The sequence below is a fragment of the Strix aluco genome, chromosome Z (genome assembly GCF_031877795.1).
Source record: "Strix aluco isolate bStrAlu1 chromosome Z, bStrAlu1.hap1, whole genome shotgun sequence".
Classification (NCBI taxonomy): domain Eukaryota; kingdom Metazoa; phylum Chordata; class Aves; order Strigiformes; family Strigidae; genus Strix; species Strix aluco.
Genome location: NC_133971.1, coordinates 51,714,591 through 51,734,511, shown reverse-complemented (window position 1 = coordinate 51,734,511; position 19,921 = coordinate 51,714,591). Strand labels below are relative to the sequence as shown.

General features: G+C 42.3%; 1 protein-coding gene across 6 annotated transcripts in view; it reads left to right on the top strand.

Moving 5' to 3' along the window:
* The first annotated feature begins 7,650 nt into the window (after positions 1-7,650).
* YTHDC2 (YTH N6-methyladenosine RNA binding protein C2) overlaps positions 7,651-19,921 on the top strand; it is a 41,929-nt gene continuing 29,658 nt past the window's right edge. For 5 of the 6 annotated variants that reach the window (XR_012621765.1, XM_074813460.1, XM_074813461.1 and 2 more), the window contains exons 1-6: positions 7,651-7,918; positions 8,346-8,436; positions 12,172-12,368; positions 14,183-14,382; positions 15,014-15,180; positions 19,683-19,785. Coding sequence is in view for 5 of the 6 variants with exons in the window: in XM_074813460.1 (XP_074669561.1) it covers positions 7,726-7,918; positions 8,346-8,436; positions 12,172-12,368; positions 14,183-14,382; positions 15,014-15,180; positions 19,683-19,785 (951 nt within the window). In the remaining variant the exon portion in view is untranslated. Of the gene's footprint in view, positions 7,919-8,345; positions 8,437-12,171; positions 12,369-14,182; positions 14,383-15,013; positions 15,181-19,682; positions 19,786-19,921 lie in introns of those variants that run through there. The other variant, XM_074813463.1, reaches the window with a different exon arrangement.

Here is a 19,921-nt window from a genome sequence, read left to right as displayed (position 1 = left end):
TGGATCCACAACTTGGATCTGCATACATGACAGAACATTTATTTCCTGCATTTCTTTTATATACATGTAAACAAAGATATTCAGTATTTCCACTGTTTTTTTATCAAAGGTTCCTCTTTGGATCTATAACTCTGTTAACAGAATATTACTTTAATTGAAAAAAATAGGGACACTTGTAGAGATAAATCGCCTTTTTGTAGACTGTGACTATGAGGTAACCTTGGTATCTTATTTCTGCAGACTACTGATGGCTACAATAGTTAAACATGTTCTGTGCTCCAGAAAATTTCTGTAACCCAGGTATAATTTTGGTCAAAATATTTCAGTGAAACAGTATTTTGTCAGGAAATGTCAATTCAGTGTAAATATATCTCTAGGGAACAGGGAACATTCCAATTTCAGCAGAGACCAAACACATGAACACCATGTATGAATTCTTTCTGACTTCAGTCTACCCCTCAACCTGATGAGATATGGAATCCCTGCAGTTTTCACGCTGCTTTTATATGTTCCAGCCATAGTAAGATCTGTTAGTGCAGGATCATTCCACTCTCCCTCCTGCCCTCTGTCATTTGCTCGCTCTGGAAACTACAGTCATTTTAGGAGGGAGGAGTAGTGGAGACAGTTGCTGGAAGAACTGGGGCATATTTGACCCTGTTGGGAACCATGCCCTTCCCAGCCCTCGTTCTGGATATATTGCTGAACTCTCTGGATGCTTTGGGCTCCACAGGAGGTTGCTATTTTCCCCTGAAGGTTCAACAGCCCAAGCTCTGGACTGCTCAAAGTGGGGACCTAAGAGAGATAGTTCTACAGTGATAGAATACATTAGAGAACTGTGTAACATTCATCATCAATATTTATGGAGTTTCCAAGTTCCACAGGACATTAAAGGAGAAAATTACAAAGAACAAAAAGATATTGATGTATAATAATGCTCACCTTTTGCTGCTGCTATGGTAGATTTCTGCATTAAATTATTGAGCATGCGGGATTTGTGCAGAATTGAAAGTGATTTTGGGTTACAGGTGTTATGGGGTATTCAAGGTAAAGTAAAAATCCCCAATAAAGTCAGTGGGGTGTCTATACAGACAATATATACTTTGAATCAGCTACAGTGAAACATTATGCTGTAACTAAGTCTTGTGTAGCTGATATCATTTACATACTTTAAAGCTAAATTCTAAATATAGTAGAGACAATTGTATTATGTAACAGACATACTTAAAAGGGTGATCATGGTATGGATAGCCACACCAAAGATAAATACATGATTATCACTAGAGAGATATTTTTTTGTAACTAAAGATGATTACATCTTGCTGGATTTACAACTTGGTTTCTAAGCACTAATCTTGAAGGAAAGACCATCAAATAACTCATCAATGAGGAAACAGTTACATGAGTTCTATTTTGTATCAAAAGGTACCATATTTGACAATGGAAAATATATAAAAAGGAAAGAATACAAAAATGGACGGATGAAGCACAAAATAAGCAAAGAAAACTCATTAAGATCCAAGGAAGAGTGCACACCCAGTATTAGATTTCATATTGTGAAATCTGTTTGATAAATATTATAGAATACAGGCAATTGTGCTAGATATTGCAGTTTTATAACTTTTTTCCCAACAAACAAAAAACGTGTAATAAAAAACATCTAAGCATTTTCCCCTCTCCAAAATAGGGTAGAGCATATAATTTTCTTCATAAATTGGAATAAGAGGCAGTGATTAACACTTCAATATATTTACTGAAAAGCCTGATGCAGACTTTAGTGATTTGGTCAGGATTTTTAAAACAAGTTACATAACCAGTATGCCTTTTATTTGTTTTTATGATATGTAAAGAAACTTCTCCATATCTTTCTTGGGAGCTTGGTTTTTATCACGTATACCTTAAAAATGTAAATATCTCACTGAAGGAAACTGAGTGTTAGCTCTGGAAATGGAAGCTGTCACAGCTCTGAATCTTGTCCTGGCTTCAGCTGGCTCAAGCATGGCACCATGCTAGTACACCTTGTTGCATTCAAGGTGAAGAATTCATTTGGTAAGAGATGAATCCCCTTGCATTCTAGTCAGTCCTCAGAGATTAGAGGGGCTAGGGGCAGCTGAACTTATTTCTTAATAGGTATGCCAGTTACTGCTGGAGAGGGCTGTTCTGGACAATCCACTCCAATATTTGATGTTCAAAATACCCTTGGGCTAAATTAAGGTGACATAACACCAAATGATTTATTGAAAAATTTATTAACAGCAGAAGCTATATTTTAACTGAAGCCAACTAGAATTTTTAAAGCTAATTAAACCTCGTTAAAGCTCGGTAAACAGTTATCAATAGTGGATAGTAAACCCTGTTATTTTAAAAAAAGGGCTGAACGGCCTATAACACAGAGAAGGGGAGAAAGATAGAAAAACAGAGGTAGAGATCTGGATCACCACCCAGTGTTCCAGTGATGTCCCTGGTCCAGTTCCCCGTCTTGTCAGCAATGGTGGTGGATGCACATCAAGAACTCGCTGTTCCTTAAAAATATTGGCTCATTTGCATGCGAGGCAGGAGGGCGCACATCCTCTTCTGTCATTTCCGTGCGAGGCGGGGGAAGGCAGTGTTCGGGTGCTAGTTCCCGCCTCTAGTCTCCCTTCCTATGCTAATTACAGTCACGCCTCTTGAGGACTTATATGGATCCCGAACACCTGTTCAGTTTACCTAACTCTCGACCTTCTCCGCAGGTGTCACTGGAGGGTGGTTGCGACGCCCCTTCCTCACATAAACTCTGCAAGTTGTGCTGCCCGTTGCGCCCTGCAGCATCCCCCGCCTGCTGCCCGCACCGCACCCCGCCCCCTCCCCCCCCCGCCGTGGCGCACCGAGCTATGCAGCCACAGTGTTTGAGGCATTAACTCTTTTAATCTCTCGCACACCTCCACTCCTTTCTATGATGAGATGAATGCCTTGGTGTAGTGCTTCTAGTATGGTTAGATGTACCACCCAAGGTTGACACTAACTCCTGCTCTCAACAGTTCTCTCCACTAAACAGAACAGCGTGACTTTACCTTCTAAATTCATATTGTTGTTTTGAATGTTTTATTCAGAAAAAGAAAAGAAAAAACTCCTATCTCAGAACCTAAATGAAATGAAACTAAGAGAGCCAAATGATTCAGAAATAGGAGGTGTGCTGGAAGTGTGTAAGAATTGTTCCTTCAGCTCTTGTAGTTCCCAGGTCCTGGCTCAGCACAGGCAGTAGTTTGTGCATGCAGATACAGTTTCTGTGCCTTTAGACAGACTCAAAGATCATAAGTAGCCATGGCAGTATTTTTCCAAGACAAGGGCTGCAGATTTAAACTATAAATTGTCACTTTCTTCTTTACCTTATGACCAATAAACTTGGATGTTACCGGATGATATGGCCCTGCCTCTGAGCCATCCTACCACTCTTGTCCTGAAACTCTTCATGAGGACATATTTGGCAGTGAATGAGTGCAGAGAAAAAATTAGTGTAACTTGTAAAAGACTGGCAATGAATAAAAGAATTGGTTCTATGAATCTCTGATAGAGGGAGCTGAGGCTGAGCTCATTCTGCAGACTTTCTATTCAGTTGAATAGGAGTAGAATTTCCATCTTCTACTCTGCTGCCTATTTTTGTTTTACTTTGAGGAATTTGGCATCTGAGACTTTTACCCCCCCGTTCATTTTTGGTTTAAACTGTTCAAAAGATTCAAACATTATTAAGGAAAGACTAAGAGCAGACAGATAGAAGCACATGTGTAAATATTTATCTACACACACGCTGATACACCATTGATTAAACTGATCAATAGACTTTTTCCCTTATGTCTCAAAAATAAAGTGAACAAGGGAAGGAGAAGAGACAGATGAACAAGAAGTTATGTGTCAGTACGTGATACAAGAGGTAACCATCCACACACAGCCCACATAATCAGCAAAATTCTTGGGAACTATCAGTGTATACAGTTGTGTGGACAGATGCCCATTTTCACCATAGGTAATTTACTAAACAACTATCTCCCATTATAATTTCATATTAGCCATACTTCCCTAAATATGTGTAAGTACATAAGTAATTTTATGGGATCATTAATAACCACAACAGCCAATACCTATATGGTTACAAATTTACTATGATGCCTAAAATAAAAACCTATCACTATCTCTTTTTTATAATCAAGGAATGCAAAAAAAAAAATCTTGTGGTCTTTTGCTAACCAGATCTTGCAGAATATTAGCCCATCAGTAATTCTTGCATATTTCAAGAGATAACAAGTTCTACAACACTAAAAACCTTAAAAAAAATTCACAAAAAGACTAGCTAATTTGCAGTCAAATCTGACACAATACACTTACACAACACATAGTGGATAATTTTGTTTCATAAGCTTACTTTACAGCTCTTTTTCTCTCAGTAGTCGCATTTTTTGTGGAATTTTATAGTATTCATGAGAGAAAAAATCTGCAAAGTAAAAAGAAGCCAGCAGAAACTGCTACATAATAAAAGTGTCTCTGAAAAGTGTAAAATACAAATGCATAACTGTATTTGAACGTGCAGATGCATTTTAGCATAAAACTGCTGCCTCAATGCTTCTCATAAAAAATATATGGGCATTTGGACATATGGTGATGGAAATAATTTTAGGATTTGTTTTGTGTAAGCCTTAGCCAGAAGGTATATCTGAGACCAATCATGAAAAAGGATTTTAAAAAGTCTTACAAGTTGTTAATTCTAATAAGAAAATCTACAGCTGGTAATTTTTATTAACAGAAAATGTGTAAAGAATATATATAAACCACCTAAGAACTTTGATAGAAACAAAGACAAAAACTGTTCTGTATATGTTTTTCAGAATGAACTACTGCACGTTCCTGTTGTGCTTCTACATCTCATACGGACCCGAGCTAGAGCTAGAATGCTAGACTGTGTGAAGATCTGGCTGAATGCAGAAGAGCACTTTCTCTGCTTGTAGACACAGATCTGTCTGTAAAGCTCTTTTTTCAAAAGCCTGAGAGAAGACATAACTAATGGGAAGCTGGACCTGTTACACCACCATGAGGCATGCCCTATGCCGTGCTAGTATGGGCACATTTGGATCCCATGTGCTCCAGATCCCATGTGATCCAGGGCTGTTGCCTGCATGCAGGCCAGTTGAAGCTGGAGGGCAACCTCAAAGGAGGCCCAGAATCATCCTTAGTGTTTTTGGAAGTAAATTCACCAACACAGGATACCAATTTGTGCAGCTGCCCAAAGGTGTGGGCTTAAGGCACAGTTCTGTCTTCACTCTTTTTTTTTGTGTACGCTCAGTGGAGATTGCAGTCAGCTGGTTAGGTTAGCAGGGCACAGCACTCATGGCAGCATGCAGTATGTGGGTGACAACTCATTGTCAAGAAAATCTTCCTCCTGCTTCACTGTAGCATGGAACGACTCTGTGTTCAGTAGATTTTGTTACCTAAATGCTGACTCTTCTAATTTGTGTCAGCAGTTTGGGAAGAATGATTTATTGGCTGATTGAGGGTTTTTCATGTATATTTATGGTGAGAATCTATAGCAAGCAGATAAATTAAATCATGCTCAGTGTGCCAGCACTCCACTCACGTTTACAATGTGTTAAATTCAAACACTATTAGTTTACTGAGTCAGGTTTCCCTTTATTTCACTAATATTTTATGAGTTCCTCTCTTAAACTCCTGGAGACAGATTAACCTCTAGTGTAATGCTACCAAGAGTTACATTATCTGGGAATTCAGGCTGCAGCTTTATTTTCCAGCAGGAGTATATAAAAATGATTCTTTCTTTCTCTGTGTATCCTCACTGTGTGCTTTGAGCCATGTCTTTTCATTTGAGTGACTACACTTCCCCATTTTTTCCCACTTAATAGCATTGGAGAGTCAACACAGCAGTGAAAGAAGCAAGCTGTGTATTAAGAAGTTTATGCAGGATGCATGCAGGCTTCATCATCTCTTAACTATACAGATGACACCTAACAGCTAGTTATTTTCTCTGTAAGCTGTTGTATGTACAAGATTGCAAACTGAGATCAGAATAGGGCCTGAGGAATCATTTTGGAGAACCACACGCTTTTTTTGTAGGAAGGCAAGATGATGCTGTTAAGACAGAGGAATTAGTAACAGATCTGGATTCATAATTAAAGATTTCTGACTGACTTTTTCAAACAAGTTGTGATCTCTCATTTATCACTATTGATACTAAGGAAAATAAGAGGAATCCTCATCTTGCTAAGTTAACTTAATTTTTCATAACAAATCTTATGTGCTCTAACATGACAGTACTGAATGTCACAGAAACAGCTATAAGGAAATAGCATTAAGTGCTTTGGCTGAAGATGTATAGGAAGGTACCTGGATTAAAAACCAGAAAATTTTAAAAGCAACCTTACAATAGAGCAAACTTTCAACTCCAGTGCTACTTCCTAGTGCAAATTACGCTGCTTTGTATACAGCTTTGGCATACAGCTTTGGTATAGGTCTCTTGAGAGACTTTTCAGGCAGCTACACCAGTCAGTGTTTATTTGCTATTTATTTAGTTCTCCACTTAAGTTGACACTTGAGGAATAGTTTGCTCTTCTTAAGTATTCTCCTTCTGACTGAATGCTTCCACAGTAGCAACCTTAAATAGTTAATCCTGTGTTATGTCCAAGAGGGTTTTTTTTCATATCCTCAGCGTGGAGTCAAAGGACTGCAGGAAAAGATGACTTTCAGCCAAAGGGTTATTTACTGATATAAAGAATACTCAAGACACCAACAAAACCCCATAATGCTAAATGGCTAAGTAACTTCCCCTTGCAGTGCCATCTTGAAAAATTACTTGCATATTACAAAACTGAGGGCAAATAATACTTTACAGTGAAGAGGCTGAGGACTGTGATGATCTTACCCACCTACACTTAGTGTCATTCAACTAAATTATATATGACCAGACAGGTATCACTGTTACTTTTTAGTCACCGCCAGTTGTACACTATTTCAAGATATACACTTTAACAGCCTAATGAAAAAACAACCAATTTCCTTCTGTTTATAATACAGTTTTGTATTTAGCTGGCATCAATTTTGGGCATGCACCACCCCGCCGTTGACTGTACTTACGATACCATCAGAGTGCACTTTAGCCATCTCTCCCAGTTGCGGAAGGCAGGTTTCATTACTCACCTTTCACATTCACCAAAGGAACGGCGCTGACAAGACGTTACACCTCCCGCACCATTTACTGGTGCTAACTGCCCCAAAGGAGGGCGTGACGGAAAACAACCTTCCAGCTCCCTGGGCCGGGAAGTCAGCACCTCCCCGCGCAGGGACCTGCGCCTCCAAAGGCTCGGTATGAATCACCCCGCAGCCATCCGGGGGCCTTGAGGAGCAACCCCCCCGCTGCCGCAGGCGGCGGAGGCGGCGACTGACGGCCGCCGCAGCGCCCCCCTGCGGCCGAGCTGGGGATAGGCGGCGAGGCGCGCGGGGCCACGGCCGCGCGCTGGCGGGGCGGGGCGGGGCGGGCCTGCACCTCCGCCTCAGCCCCAGCCCCAGGGCCCGGCTCTCGCCACGCCCCCAAAGCCCTGGGGGCGGAGTCTCCGCCGGGTGGGAGCCGGGCGGGGGCGGGGTCGCTCCTCCTGCCCGCCCCGCCCGGCGCAGAACGTCACGGCGCTGCGCCGGCGGACGGGGCGGTGCGCGGAGCGTTTGCTTGTGCCGGACGCCGTCTGTGGTGGAGCCATGTCGCAGCCCAGTAGTGTCTGTCCGCGGCAGCCCGGCGGGGACTGTGAGGACTCGGGTGTCCCCGCCGCGGCCGGCTCCGTCAGCTCTGGGGCGCGCCGCCGCAAGGGGCTGATGGATATCCGCGTCGACGAAGAGGTGGAGATCGCGGTGAACCTCGCCCTGGAGCGGTTCCGGTACGGAGAGGAGAAAGGTGCGTAGCGGCGGCCCGTCCGCGGGGGAGAAAGGGGGGTGCCCCGCCTGGCAGGTGCGCCCGGGCGGGCCCGTGGCGGCGAGCCGACAGCGAGGCGGCTCCTGGGCCGCGGGGAGCCGGGGCAGCTGTGAGCGACTGGCCTGGGCCGGCGGGAGGCGGCGAGGCCCGAAGTGAGGGTGACAGAACCGAAGGCTCTTCATCGGTTCACCAGTAGAAGCTTCTCCTCAACTCCTTTCTGCCCGAATAAGATGGCTTGCTTGCGAACCCTGCATTGCTTACAAGTACGAAGATACAGCACTGCCATTAGGCCCGTTGTTCACGGGAGAATGTGATAGATTAGAGATTGAAAAACTTGTAACGTGGACATAACATGTCAAGAATACTGCGTGTTGTGTTGTTATGTTTGCTCTTTTAATTATCTTTCTAGAAATGGAATTTCCTTCTTCTTTCACTAGTACTGAAAGAGCATTTGTTCACCGGCTCTGTCAGTCTCTTGGACTGATATCTAAAAGCAAAGGGTAAGTTGGAGTCTGATTATTATTTTCTTTTCTTATTGCAAGTGTATGGAATTTCATGACTAGTGTTAAAATGACCTCTGTTTCTAGCATATCCTGCACTGTTGCAAGGAATAGTACTAGAGAAAAAAGCTTATAAAGTAAGAAGAAAGTAAGTATCTTTGTGCTTTGCTTTATGTCTACTTAATAAAGCGTGTGGCATGCTTAGTTTGAGATAGCTTGCCCTAACACTGTTCTGTAGATTTCATGGTTCCATAAAAAATGACTTCTGACCAAGACATGTTCTGTTTCTCATGCACTGTTGTGTGCCCAGGGGTTTTGCATAGGCTTTCATACATCGACGGATAAAACATAACCTAGAGTAGCATACCAAAAGAGTGTTTCTGTTGAGAAGTGTAGGAGAAGAGGGTTCGTGTGCAGGTATGATGATGTTTCTTTCTCTTACCCTGCTGTGATCTTCTGAAGAGAAAACCCATGTTCATTGACCTGATAAACTTGTGTGAAAGCAAAGAATCTGCATCCCTTAGGAGTTCAGGTGGTAAAACAACAGGAAAGGGAAAGTTACAGGAAAACCCAGATAGATGGAGTGTCACGTATAACTTGTGTGTGTGGGGACTGTTGTAAAACCGTAGCAGCATTTGCTGCTCCTCATTTCTGGTGATACTTCATGATTCTTATAAAAGCAGTGTAAAATGCTAGTTCTCTGATCTGCACTTAATTAGGGAGTGAGTGCTATCCAGCACTGATTGTGTTGAAAGTGTAGCTTGGTTTCAGAAGATCTTATTGAAGCATAGTGCTGTTCAAGTTAAGTTGTGCTTTCAGTGTGGTTCCTTCCAGTCTTGGAAGTGGTATAGCTGATTTTTGCCACAGATGCCTGAGGGAATAAATTTGGCTGAACTTGTGTATCTTTGCATCACGTTTTGGGAACACGGAGGGTTAGCCTTCTCAGATGTGCGCAGATGGTTAGCAGGAACGTGCTTGGGTTGCACGGTGCCTGTGCTTAACTGTAACTAGTAAACACTGCTTGAATCCATGTTGATTTTGTAGAGCTTTGTAAGCATCTCTGAGAAGCTTCCTAGTAGCTTTTCTGGTATTGTTGGTGGTTTTTTTTCATAGAATCATAGAATATCTCAAGGTGGAAGGGACCCATGAGAATCATTGAGTCCAACTCCCTGCTCCTTGTAGGACAACCTAAAGCTAAACCATATGACTAAGAGCATCGTCCAGATGCTCCTGGAACTCTGACAGGCTTGGTGCCGTGACCACTTCCCTGGGGACCCTGTTCCAGTGACTGACCACCCTCTCAATGAAGAACCTTTTTCTAATGCCCAGTCTGAACTTCTCTTGACACAGTTTCATTCCATTTTCTTGTGTCCTATCACTGGTCACCAGAGAGAGGAGGTCAGCACCTGCTCCTCTGCTGCCCCCTTTGAGGAAGTTGTAGACTGTGATGAGGTCACCCTCAGACTTCAATTGACCTCAGTCACTCCTTGTAAGTTTTGTGCTTGAGGCCTCTCACCATCTTGGTCACCCTCCTCTAGACACACTCCCATAGTTTGATATCCTTCTTATATATAGACTGCACACAGTACTCGAGATGGGGCTGCACGAGTGCATTGTGCCCCCATTTCTGTTTTGTTTTGTTTTTTTTTAAAGGTGGAGTGTTCAGGGTGACATGAAGTTTGGAGGATAGTTGATCTGAAATTTAAACAGTTGAGAAAAAAGGAATATTCACCTGTGAAGACATAAACTGTATCTTCTTTTTCACTACCGTTTACTCAGCACTGGTGAGGCCACACCTGAAGTGCTGTGTACAGTTCTGGGTTCCCCAGTACAAGACAGACATGGACATACTGGTGAGAGTCCCGCAAAGGGCCACCAAGATGACGAAGGGACTGGAGCATCTCTTCTAGGAGGACAGGCTGAGAGATCTGGGACTGCTCAGCCTGGAGAAGAGAAGGCTCAGGGGGGATCTCATCAATGTATCTAAACACCTGAAGGGACAGTGCAAAGAGGGCAGAGCCAGGTTCTTTTCAGTGGTGCCCAGTGACAGGACCAGAGGCAATGGGCACACACTGAAACGTAGGAGGTTCCCTCTGAACATCAGGAAACACTTTTTCCCTGTGAGGGTGACCGAGCACTGGCACAGTTTGCTCAGAGTGGTGGATTATCTCTCCTTAGAGATACTCAAAAGCTGTCTGGACATGGTCCTGTGCAACTGGTTCTTTGTGACCCTGCTTGAGCAGGGGTTTGGACTAGATGACCTCTAGAGGTCCCTGCCAGTCTCAATGGTTCTGTGGTTTTAAGTTGCTGAGATATGAACTACCAAAGACTGGGAGCAGTCAAGTGAAGCATTGCAGTTTGCTTTTCCAGTTCTGCCAATCCTTCCCTGCACATGCTCACTTAAGTGCTGTTCCAGCTTCAGTATTTTTGCTATTCTGAAATGTTATCTTGCATTGACAAGGAACTGAACCCAAGCCAACAACTTAGAAAACATCCATGTTGGGGTGGGTTGACCCTGGCTGACTGCCAGATGTCCTGCCAGCTTCGTTGTCACTCGCTTTCCTCAACAGGACATGGGGAGAAAATAGCATGGGGTCTCCCCCACAGGCTGAAGTTCCTTCAGGATAAACGTGCTCCACTGAGGTCTCTTCTGTGGGCTTCAGGGGATTCTCTCCTCCAGCACCTGGAGCAGTTCCTCCCCCTCCTTCGCTGATCTTAGTGTCTGCAGGGCTGTTTCTCCCACATTTTTTTTTTACTCCTTTCTGTCACAGCTGCTGTGCAGCATTTTTTCTCTTTCTTAAATATGTTGTTACAGTTTCCACCATTGTGGCTGTGGGGCTCAACTATGCCCTGCAGTGGGTCTGTTGGAGCCATCTGTGTCTGGTATGGAGCAGCCCCGGCCTCTCCTCACAGAGGCCGCCCCTGCTAGCACTTGGGTACCTGCACCCTGTACACATGCACTGCTACACCACCCCTGCCAGGGACAGGGCACTGGGATTCTAGTGTGACCTTCTGTTCTTATCCTGAGAAGTCATTTTCGAAGTGTTGATATGTCGTTGTAGCCCAGGCACAAGATAGTTCAGTTTCAAGCATGTTTACAGCAATTCTTCGCATTTCAGTGTCAAGAGTTCAGTCTGAGAACATATGGAGTGTTATGATTAAGTGTTTTAGCTCTAATTCTACATTGTAAATGTTTGATAATGAACATCCTGGGAATCTGATTTGTTTTACTGGATTTCATTAAGGCTTGGAGTATCAATAGAAGGCTGCTTGTTTGTCTGTTATGTCTATTTGTTGATTTTTAACCTCTAAATCTCTTAAATTAGTCTAGAAATCAGTTTTGTGTGATACCTCTCAATATTGATTGACAGAGCGATTGATGGAGCTGAATGTCTTTTGGGAAGCAAATGCAGGGATAGACCTTTAACAGAAGGGTAGCAAAAGTGTTACATTATGGAGGCCTAATTGTGAGGTTGTGCTGGGCATAGTCATCCGAAGCCTGCAGTTTCTGTGCTGCACTCCCTCGTATGAATAGAGGATGGTTTTGATGGTGTGTATTGTGGATGCTTCTGTTATTTTAGTGTGCCTTATGTAACACAGGACATTATTTGGAAGTTTCTAGTTATGACAGTCTATTTGAAAATAATGTGACAGCCATCTTGAAAGAATTATGATTGCTACATAGAGTTAAATAGGTTACTTATTTCTAAAATACTTTTTTTTTTTTCCTACCAGAAAAGGAGCAAATCGATACCTGACTGTAAGGAAAAAGAATGGATCAGAACTAACACATGCAGTAATGACTTGTTGCTTGGCTCCCAGTACGAAACATGCCATTCGGAGTTTAATTTGGACTTTTCCTGTCACAAATAAAGAACGAACAGAACTTCTGCCAAAGACTGAGCGAGGAAATGCATGTGCTATTGAACCTGGTATATTCAGTGTGTCTTCTGATATTGACCTGTGAATCAGCACTGCTTTAAAAACCCCAAACAACCCACAACCCAGGCAAAACCAAACCCCTTTCTTTTCTGTCTCCTCCCCATCCCAACTGACACCCTCCCCCCACACAAACCCATTAGTTTTCTTGGTTTTTAGTTGCTAATGTAGGGTCTTTTAAAACTGGTGTCATGAGAAACTTAGGCAGTCATGTCTCCCTTGTACGAAGTTACTTCTGAGTCTTTGAGTCAGTTCCAACCAAATTTATTTGGAAGTACATTTCTGAAATGTGAGTTCCTACAAGTTCCAGGAGATGAGACTGGAGAGAGAAGTGTTACCATGACTGCTGTATAAGAACACATGTATGAGAAAATGAGGCTGGCTGTTCAGAAATGTACAGAAATTCATGTTCTTGGTAAAATAAGAAGTTTATTTTTTGCTTTGTCGTTTTCTAAAATAGATTTAAATAGTCTTCCTAAGAGACTACTATCTAGACTTCTTGATTTCTAGAATATGAAAGAGTTGACTGGAAGACAAAGTTGTGATACATTGTTGGGTTTTTTGAAACGGTGCTTTTTAACAAGATTATTGCTTTAGCAGTCATGAGTGTAAGAGTTATGTTGTGTTTCTGTGTGTAAAGCTGGGTGTAGTGCAGAGAAAACACTTGTACCAGTATGCCTTGTTTCATAGGATATTTCTGATTTATGATGGTTTGTGCTTTAAGTGCTTCCTTTGTTAGGTTTTTTTTCAGTTGTTTTGGTTGTTATTAAACAACCTATTAAGGATTGTTTAATGAATAGAGGGTTCATCTTTTAAGTGCTTCCTTTGTTAGTTTTCTTTTTCAGTTGTTTCGGTAGTTTAATAGGATTGTTTAATGAACAGAGGGAAACTATAATAAAAGTACTGAAAAGCAATTCCTTAGGAATGTAAGGCATAAACTAATGAATGGTGTAAAATTTATCTTTCTTTTCCAGAATGTTTTTTGGCTCTTTTAACCTGTTAGCCTGTGTCTGTCTTGGTAAAAAAGTGCTTGTAATTTAATATATTAATCTGTTAATCACATTAAATATGTATAACTGAATTCACAGCAAGCTTTTCATTCTTCTGGAAAAGAATTATTAAGGAATTATAGAGTAGCTTTTACAGTACTGAATTTGAAGTAGTCTTCTCTGAAGATGTGCAGGTTCTTTGGCTACTTATTAATTGCTTTCTGATACATCAGACTGTGCTGTGTGCATCCAGTGGTCTAGATACAGTATGATTTAAGGCAGATCTTACAGACTAGAGCATTAGGTTGTGCAAGACTGACTGAAAGGAGGTCATAAAAGGCCAGGGAGGATGTGAAAGAAGGCATGTGGATCACAGTAATCTTCTCAGCAGACACGCTTGTCAATTTGGAATAGTTTAAAGGTTTAACTATACAGTGAATATATCTAAGCAAACTGTGGAGGTGTGAATGTGTAAGCATGATAACAAAGGCCAAGAAGATATGCCAGGCTTGTTTTCTTGGGTTTAGTTTCTATTTATCTTTTTGCTCTTCGTGATCTTTTTTGACTTTGAGCAATGCCCTGGGATAGTCTGTTTTTGTTCACATTATCTGTGACAGTAATAACTCCTTTGAACAATATTTATTTCAAGCACCATAACAGGATGTGTTACTATGAATGTTTCTTTTAAATGTGTGATGGGTTTGTCACTATCTATAGGGATACATGTAAAGTCAGGAATGATCATTTTTATGTACAATTTTTAAGCAATGTTTTAGCGACCTTTTGTATCGATCTAAATTGTTAACTTCTCTTCACAGATAACAGAGAAGTGAACAAGACAAGTGGACGACTTAGCAGTGGTGTCCCCCAGGTTCCAGTGAAAAGAGGGGAATCAGAGTTTGATTCCTTCAGGCAATCACTACCAGTTTTTGAAAAACAGGAAGAAATTATTAAAATAATAAAGGACAATAAAGTTGTTTTAATTGTAGGAGAGACTGGATCAGGAAAAACTACTCAAGTATGTTTCCTTAATGAATTAAAAAAAATAACAGTATTTATATGAAATTAATGCCGATTTTGTAATATTTATGTAATAAGGGATTTCTTTATGCCAGTTTTAAGGCTTTTGTTTTCCTATTATAGTCTTGGGTTCTAATTCACTTTCTTGTTTTTGAAATACTAAGCCAGCAGATACTTACTAAAAGCATAAATGATTCTGCACATTTTTCTGGTACATACCAGTTTTTCCTTAATATAAAATATTGAAGGGAAGGTTGGTATGATTTTATATAGCCCTTTTCCTTTTAAAGCTAGTTCTGTTCTTAGTATCTAGAGTAGAATATTATTCTGTTAAAATTATTGTGTTAAAATGAAAGATTACCTACGGGTATTTTTTTAATAGATTTCTCTGAAGCAGGAGAGAGAAGCTTCAACTTCTTTTTGGAAACAGATTAACCTTAAAATCAGAAATTTATTTTTACTGCCTTTGTGCCCCTTCAAATACGTTTGCAATGATAATCCTATATTGCAATGATAATCCTTTTGCAACCTGTGTAATATTGAGACGCAGTTAAATTGTTTCACCATGGTAAAAAAGCTATGACTTACTTCATCAAACTAAAATGTATGTTTAAACCACTTCTTTACAGATCCCTCAGTTCCTTCTTGATGACTGTTACAAAAATGGAACTCCCTGTCGTGTATTTTGCACTCAGCCAAGACGTTTGGCAGCTATTGCTGTGGCTGAAAGAGTGGCAGCAGAAAGAAGAGAAAAGATTGGCCAAACAGTTGGTTATCAGATCCGATTAGAAAGCAGGTAGTAATGTTATTTCTTAAAGTTAATTGATCTTGTGTTGCTATCTTTATCTTGTGTACATTTAAACTACAGTATATTTGGCATACAGCCTAGTAAAAGCTCGGTATGTAAAGTACAGGTAGGATCGTTATTTCAGGAAATGGAACATTTAAGAGTGAAAAGGACAGTTTTCCTCCTGTATTTTGCAGTTACATGTGGTAAGTTGTCTAACATAAAAGTAAATTGCAGGTGCTTTCTCTTGATTTCTCCTGTGGGGGTGTGTTTGGAATTCTGTGTCTTTCTTTCAGATCAAGCCTACACTTTCCTTTCCTCTCCTTTTTATTTTTTTTTTGTCCATACTTTTTATGATGTATAGATCCCAGAGTTCTGCAAGCTTTGAAGACAGGCAGGAAGACCAGCATGCTGTAACAACTGCTATATAGTGAGAGTTGATAGGGGTCATAAAAGGAAAAAAAGCAAAATTTGAAAGTGAATGATGTTGAGCATTGTTTACCAATCTAGTTTCAGCTTTTTCAGCCTGTTCCAGTTTTTATGTTTAAAGCATGAAATGATACAAAATTAGAGATTCCTAGGTCACCTGAGGAATTTGTTCCTAAAGTAGAGCAGGAATGCATGAAAGTCTGAAGATTGTGTGCCTTTTCTAAATTCTTTGAACTGTGTAGATAATAGGATTTCTGGGAATGAGCAGCAGTTGGGTTATGAGTGAGAAGAAGATGGCAAAGGGTATAGCTGGTTACATTGCTTATATGGATGAAAATATCACACAGCTAATGAAAACAAATTGAACAACAAAGCCAAATTAAAGAGTTCGAGTATGTGTACAAGAGCTCAAAAAGCTATTAAGGAATTAAAAGAAGTAGTAAAGATGAATTGAAAATAAGGTGGATGATTAATGCGTGGAGGTATTACGCTGGCTGAAGAAGAACAAAGGTATCAAAATGGAAGAATTACTGGAAACAATGCAGAAAATCCTGCTTAAGAACAGATTCACTCGGAGAAAGAACAAAAGGGAGAGATGGTACTATTTCCAACTCGGCAAAAAAAAATGTGCGGTGGAGGTGTCTACAGTAACACAAGTCTAATTTTTAAGCTTTATTAACTATTAGACAACAATGATGATTTCTAGAAGGCTGTTGAAGAAGGGAGAAGCGTACAGATAGGTATAGTAAAGCATTTCCATCTTGGATGTATTCTTGAATTTAATATGTAGGAGAAGTTTTGAAAGGAGGGATGAATTCCAAACTCAGAAAGAAATATGCATATGATAACTAGTCAGCTTACGTCTTCCAGAAAAGATACAGAGTACAATACAAAGAAACTTTTCAGTACTTAAGGTGGCAGTGCTGGAGAAAGGAGTGGCAATTACTGTTTTTACTTGCACAGCTAACCCTACCACAGGTACTAGAATAGTAACTTTTAAAGATTTTGAAATTCTTGAAGAAAAAAATTAAAGCATTTGAAAAACATCAGCTGATTTCTTTGTCATTCAGTCAAGTATAGTGTATTGGGTTTGCATGGCAAGGTTTTACTAGCAGGGGGACTACAGAGGTGGTTTCTGTGAGAAGCTCCTAGAAGCTTCCCCCATGTCTGATAGAGCCAATGCCAGCCAGCTCCAGGACGGACCCGCTGCTGGCCAAGGCCAAGCCCATCAGTGATGGTGGTAGTGCCTCTGTGATAACATATTTAAGAAGGGGGGCTGTAACAGCAGTAGTAAGAGAGGGTTGAGAATATGTGAGAGAAACAGCTCTGCAGATACCAAGGTCCGTGAAGAAGGAGGGGGAGGAGGTGCTCCAGGCACCAGAGCAGAGGTTCCCCTGCAGCCCGTGGGGAAGACCATGGTGAGGCAGGCTGTGCCCTGCAGCCCATGGAGGTCCACAGTGGAGCAGAGATCCACCTGCAGCGTGTGGGGGACCCCACGCTGAGCAGGTGGCTGTGCCTGGAGGAGGCTGACCCTGTGGGAAGCCCACGCTGGAGTAGGTTTTCTGGCAGGACTTGTGACCCTATGGGGGACCCACACTGGAGCAGTCTGTTCCTAAAGGACTGCACCCCGTGGAAGGGATCCACATGAGCAGTTTGTGAAGAGCTGTTGGATAATTTTGTGGAAGATGCTTCCCAAGCTGGAGTAGGGGAAGAGTGTGAGGAGGAAGGAGCAGCAAAAACAACTGGTGATGAACTGACCAAAACCCCCATTCCCTGTCCTCCTGCACTGCTCAGGTGGAGGCGGTAGAAAAAATTGAGAGTTAAGTTGAGCCTGTAGAGAAGGTGTTTTAAGATTTGGTTTTATTTCTTGTTACCCTACTCTGATTTGATTGGTAATAAATGAAACAAATTTCTTCAGGTTGATTTGCCTATGATGGTAATAGGGAAACATTACTCACCTGTCCTTATATCGACCCAGAAGTCTTTCACTGTTTTTTCTCTCCCCTGTCCACCCGAGGAGGGGCAGTGATGGAGTGGTTTGGTGGGCACCTGGCGTCCAGCCAGGCTCAGCCTACTACATATGGGCAAATACGAAGACTATATCCAAGCATATGCTGAAGAATTGGAACCTGAAGAATTGGAACCCTGCATTCCAGGAGGAGATAGTCAGTGACCTACTGCATCACATAGGCATAGACAAGTCTACGGGACCGGATGGGATACACCCGAGGGTGCTGAAGGAGCTGGCTGGGGTGCTCGCCAAGCCACTTTCCATCATTTACCAGCAGTCCTGGCTGACCGGGGAGGTCCCGACAGATTGGAAATTGGCCAATGTGACGCCCATCTATAAGAAGGGTCGGAAGGATGATCTGGGAAATTACAGGCCTGTCAGCTTGACTTTGGTGCCCAGGAAGGAGATGGAGCAGCTCATCCTGAGTACCATCACACAACACGTGTGGGACAACCAGATGATCAGGCCCAGTCAGCATGGGTTTATGAAAGGCAGGTCCTGCTTGACAAACCTGATCTCCTTCTACGACAGGGCGACCTGCTTATTGGATGAGGGAAAGGCTGTGGATGTTGTCTACCTTGACTTTAGTAAGGCCTTTGACACCGTTTCCCACAGCATTCTCCTGGTGAAACTGGCTGCTCGAGGCTTGGATGGGCACACGCTTTGCTGGGTAAAAAACTGGCTGGATGGCCGGGCCCAAAGAGTTGTGGTGAATGGAGTTAAATCTGGTTGGCGGCCGGTCACAAGTGGTGTCCCCCAGGGCTCGGTTTTGGGGCCACTCCTGTTTAACATCTTTATTGATGATCTAGACGAGGGGATCGAGTGCACCCTCAGTAAGTTTGCAGATGACACCAAGTTGGGTGGGAGTGTTGATCTGCTCGAGGGTAGGGAGGCTCTGCAGAGAGACCTGGACAGGCTGGAGCGATGGGCTGAGGCCAACTGTAGGAGTTTCAATAAGGCCAAATGCCGGGTGCTGCACTTGGGCCACAATAACCCCCAGCAGCGCTACAGGCTTGGGGAAGAGTGGCTGGAGAGCTGCCAGTCAGAGAGGGACCTGGGGGTGTTGATTGACAGCCGGCTGAACATGAGCCAGCAGTGTACCCAAGTGGCCAAGAAGGCCAATGCCATCCTGGCTTGTGTCAGAAATAGCGTGACCAGCAGGGACAGGGAAGTGATCTTACCCCTGTACTCAGCACTGGTGAGGCTGCACCTCGATGACTGTGTTCATTTTTGGGCCCCTCACTGCAAAAAGGACATTGAATTACTCGAGTGTGTCCAGAGAAGGGCAACGAAGCTGGTGCAGGGTCTGGAGCACATGTCGTACGAGGAGCGGCTGAGGGAACTGAGGTTGTTTAGTTTGGAGAAGAGGAGACTGAGGGGAGACCTCATTGCCCTCTACAACTACCTGAAAGGAGGTTGCAGAGAGCTGGGGATGAGTCTCTTGAACCAAGTAATAAGTGATAGGACAAGAGGTAATGGCCTCAAGCTGCGCCAGGGAAGGTTTAGACTGGGTATCAGGAAGCATTTCTTTACAGAACGGGTTGTTAGGCGTTGGAATGGGCTGCCCAGGGCAGTGGTGGAGTCCCCATCCCTGGAGGTGTTTAAGAGTCGGGTCGACATAGCGCTGAGGGATATGGTGTAGTTGGGATCTGTCAGTGTTAGGTTAATGGTTGGACTGGATGATCTTCAAGGTCTTTTCCAACCTAGACGATTCTGTGATTCTGTTTTTTCAAAGCAGTCCACACTGAATTTTCCAGTAAATTAAACAACATGGAGAGGTTCTCAAGGTTTGATTTCTCTTGCTTATTTATTTATATAAATTTGAATTTCACTTTGTTAATTAGTCTCATTGACTGGAGTTTTGAAGCATAAGCATTAAGATTCCTTAGGATCTCTCTGATGATAGGCATAGCTTAAAAACAAACAGCATGCATGAATTCTTTGGCGAGAAAACTGTAATTCCACTTCTGGTGAGCAGCTCTTTAATCCTTTAATTTTCAGTAAGTAGTGGAAAGCTAGAAGCATTTAAATGGTACAGAAAACTGAAGTATCTTTATGAACTGTTCAATAGGGTTTCACCAAAGACTCTGTTAACATTCTGCACTAATGGCATACTACTTCGCACGCTAATGGCAGGAGACAGCACTCTCTCAACTGTGACGCATATTATTGTGGTAAGAATCCTGTTGTATTTCATGTGAGATGGAGCAGTATGTGTTGCTTGTTAATTGGAAGATGAGATCCTAGTTTTCTTTATTAGTTTGCTGAGCATTTTTTTGGTTAGAAACTGAATTAACGTTAAAGACTTAC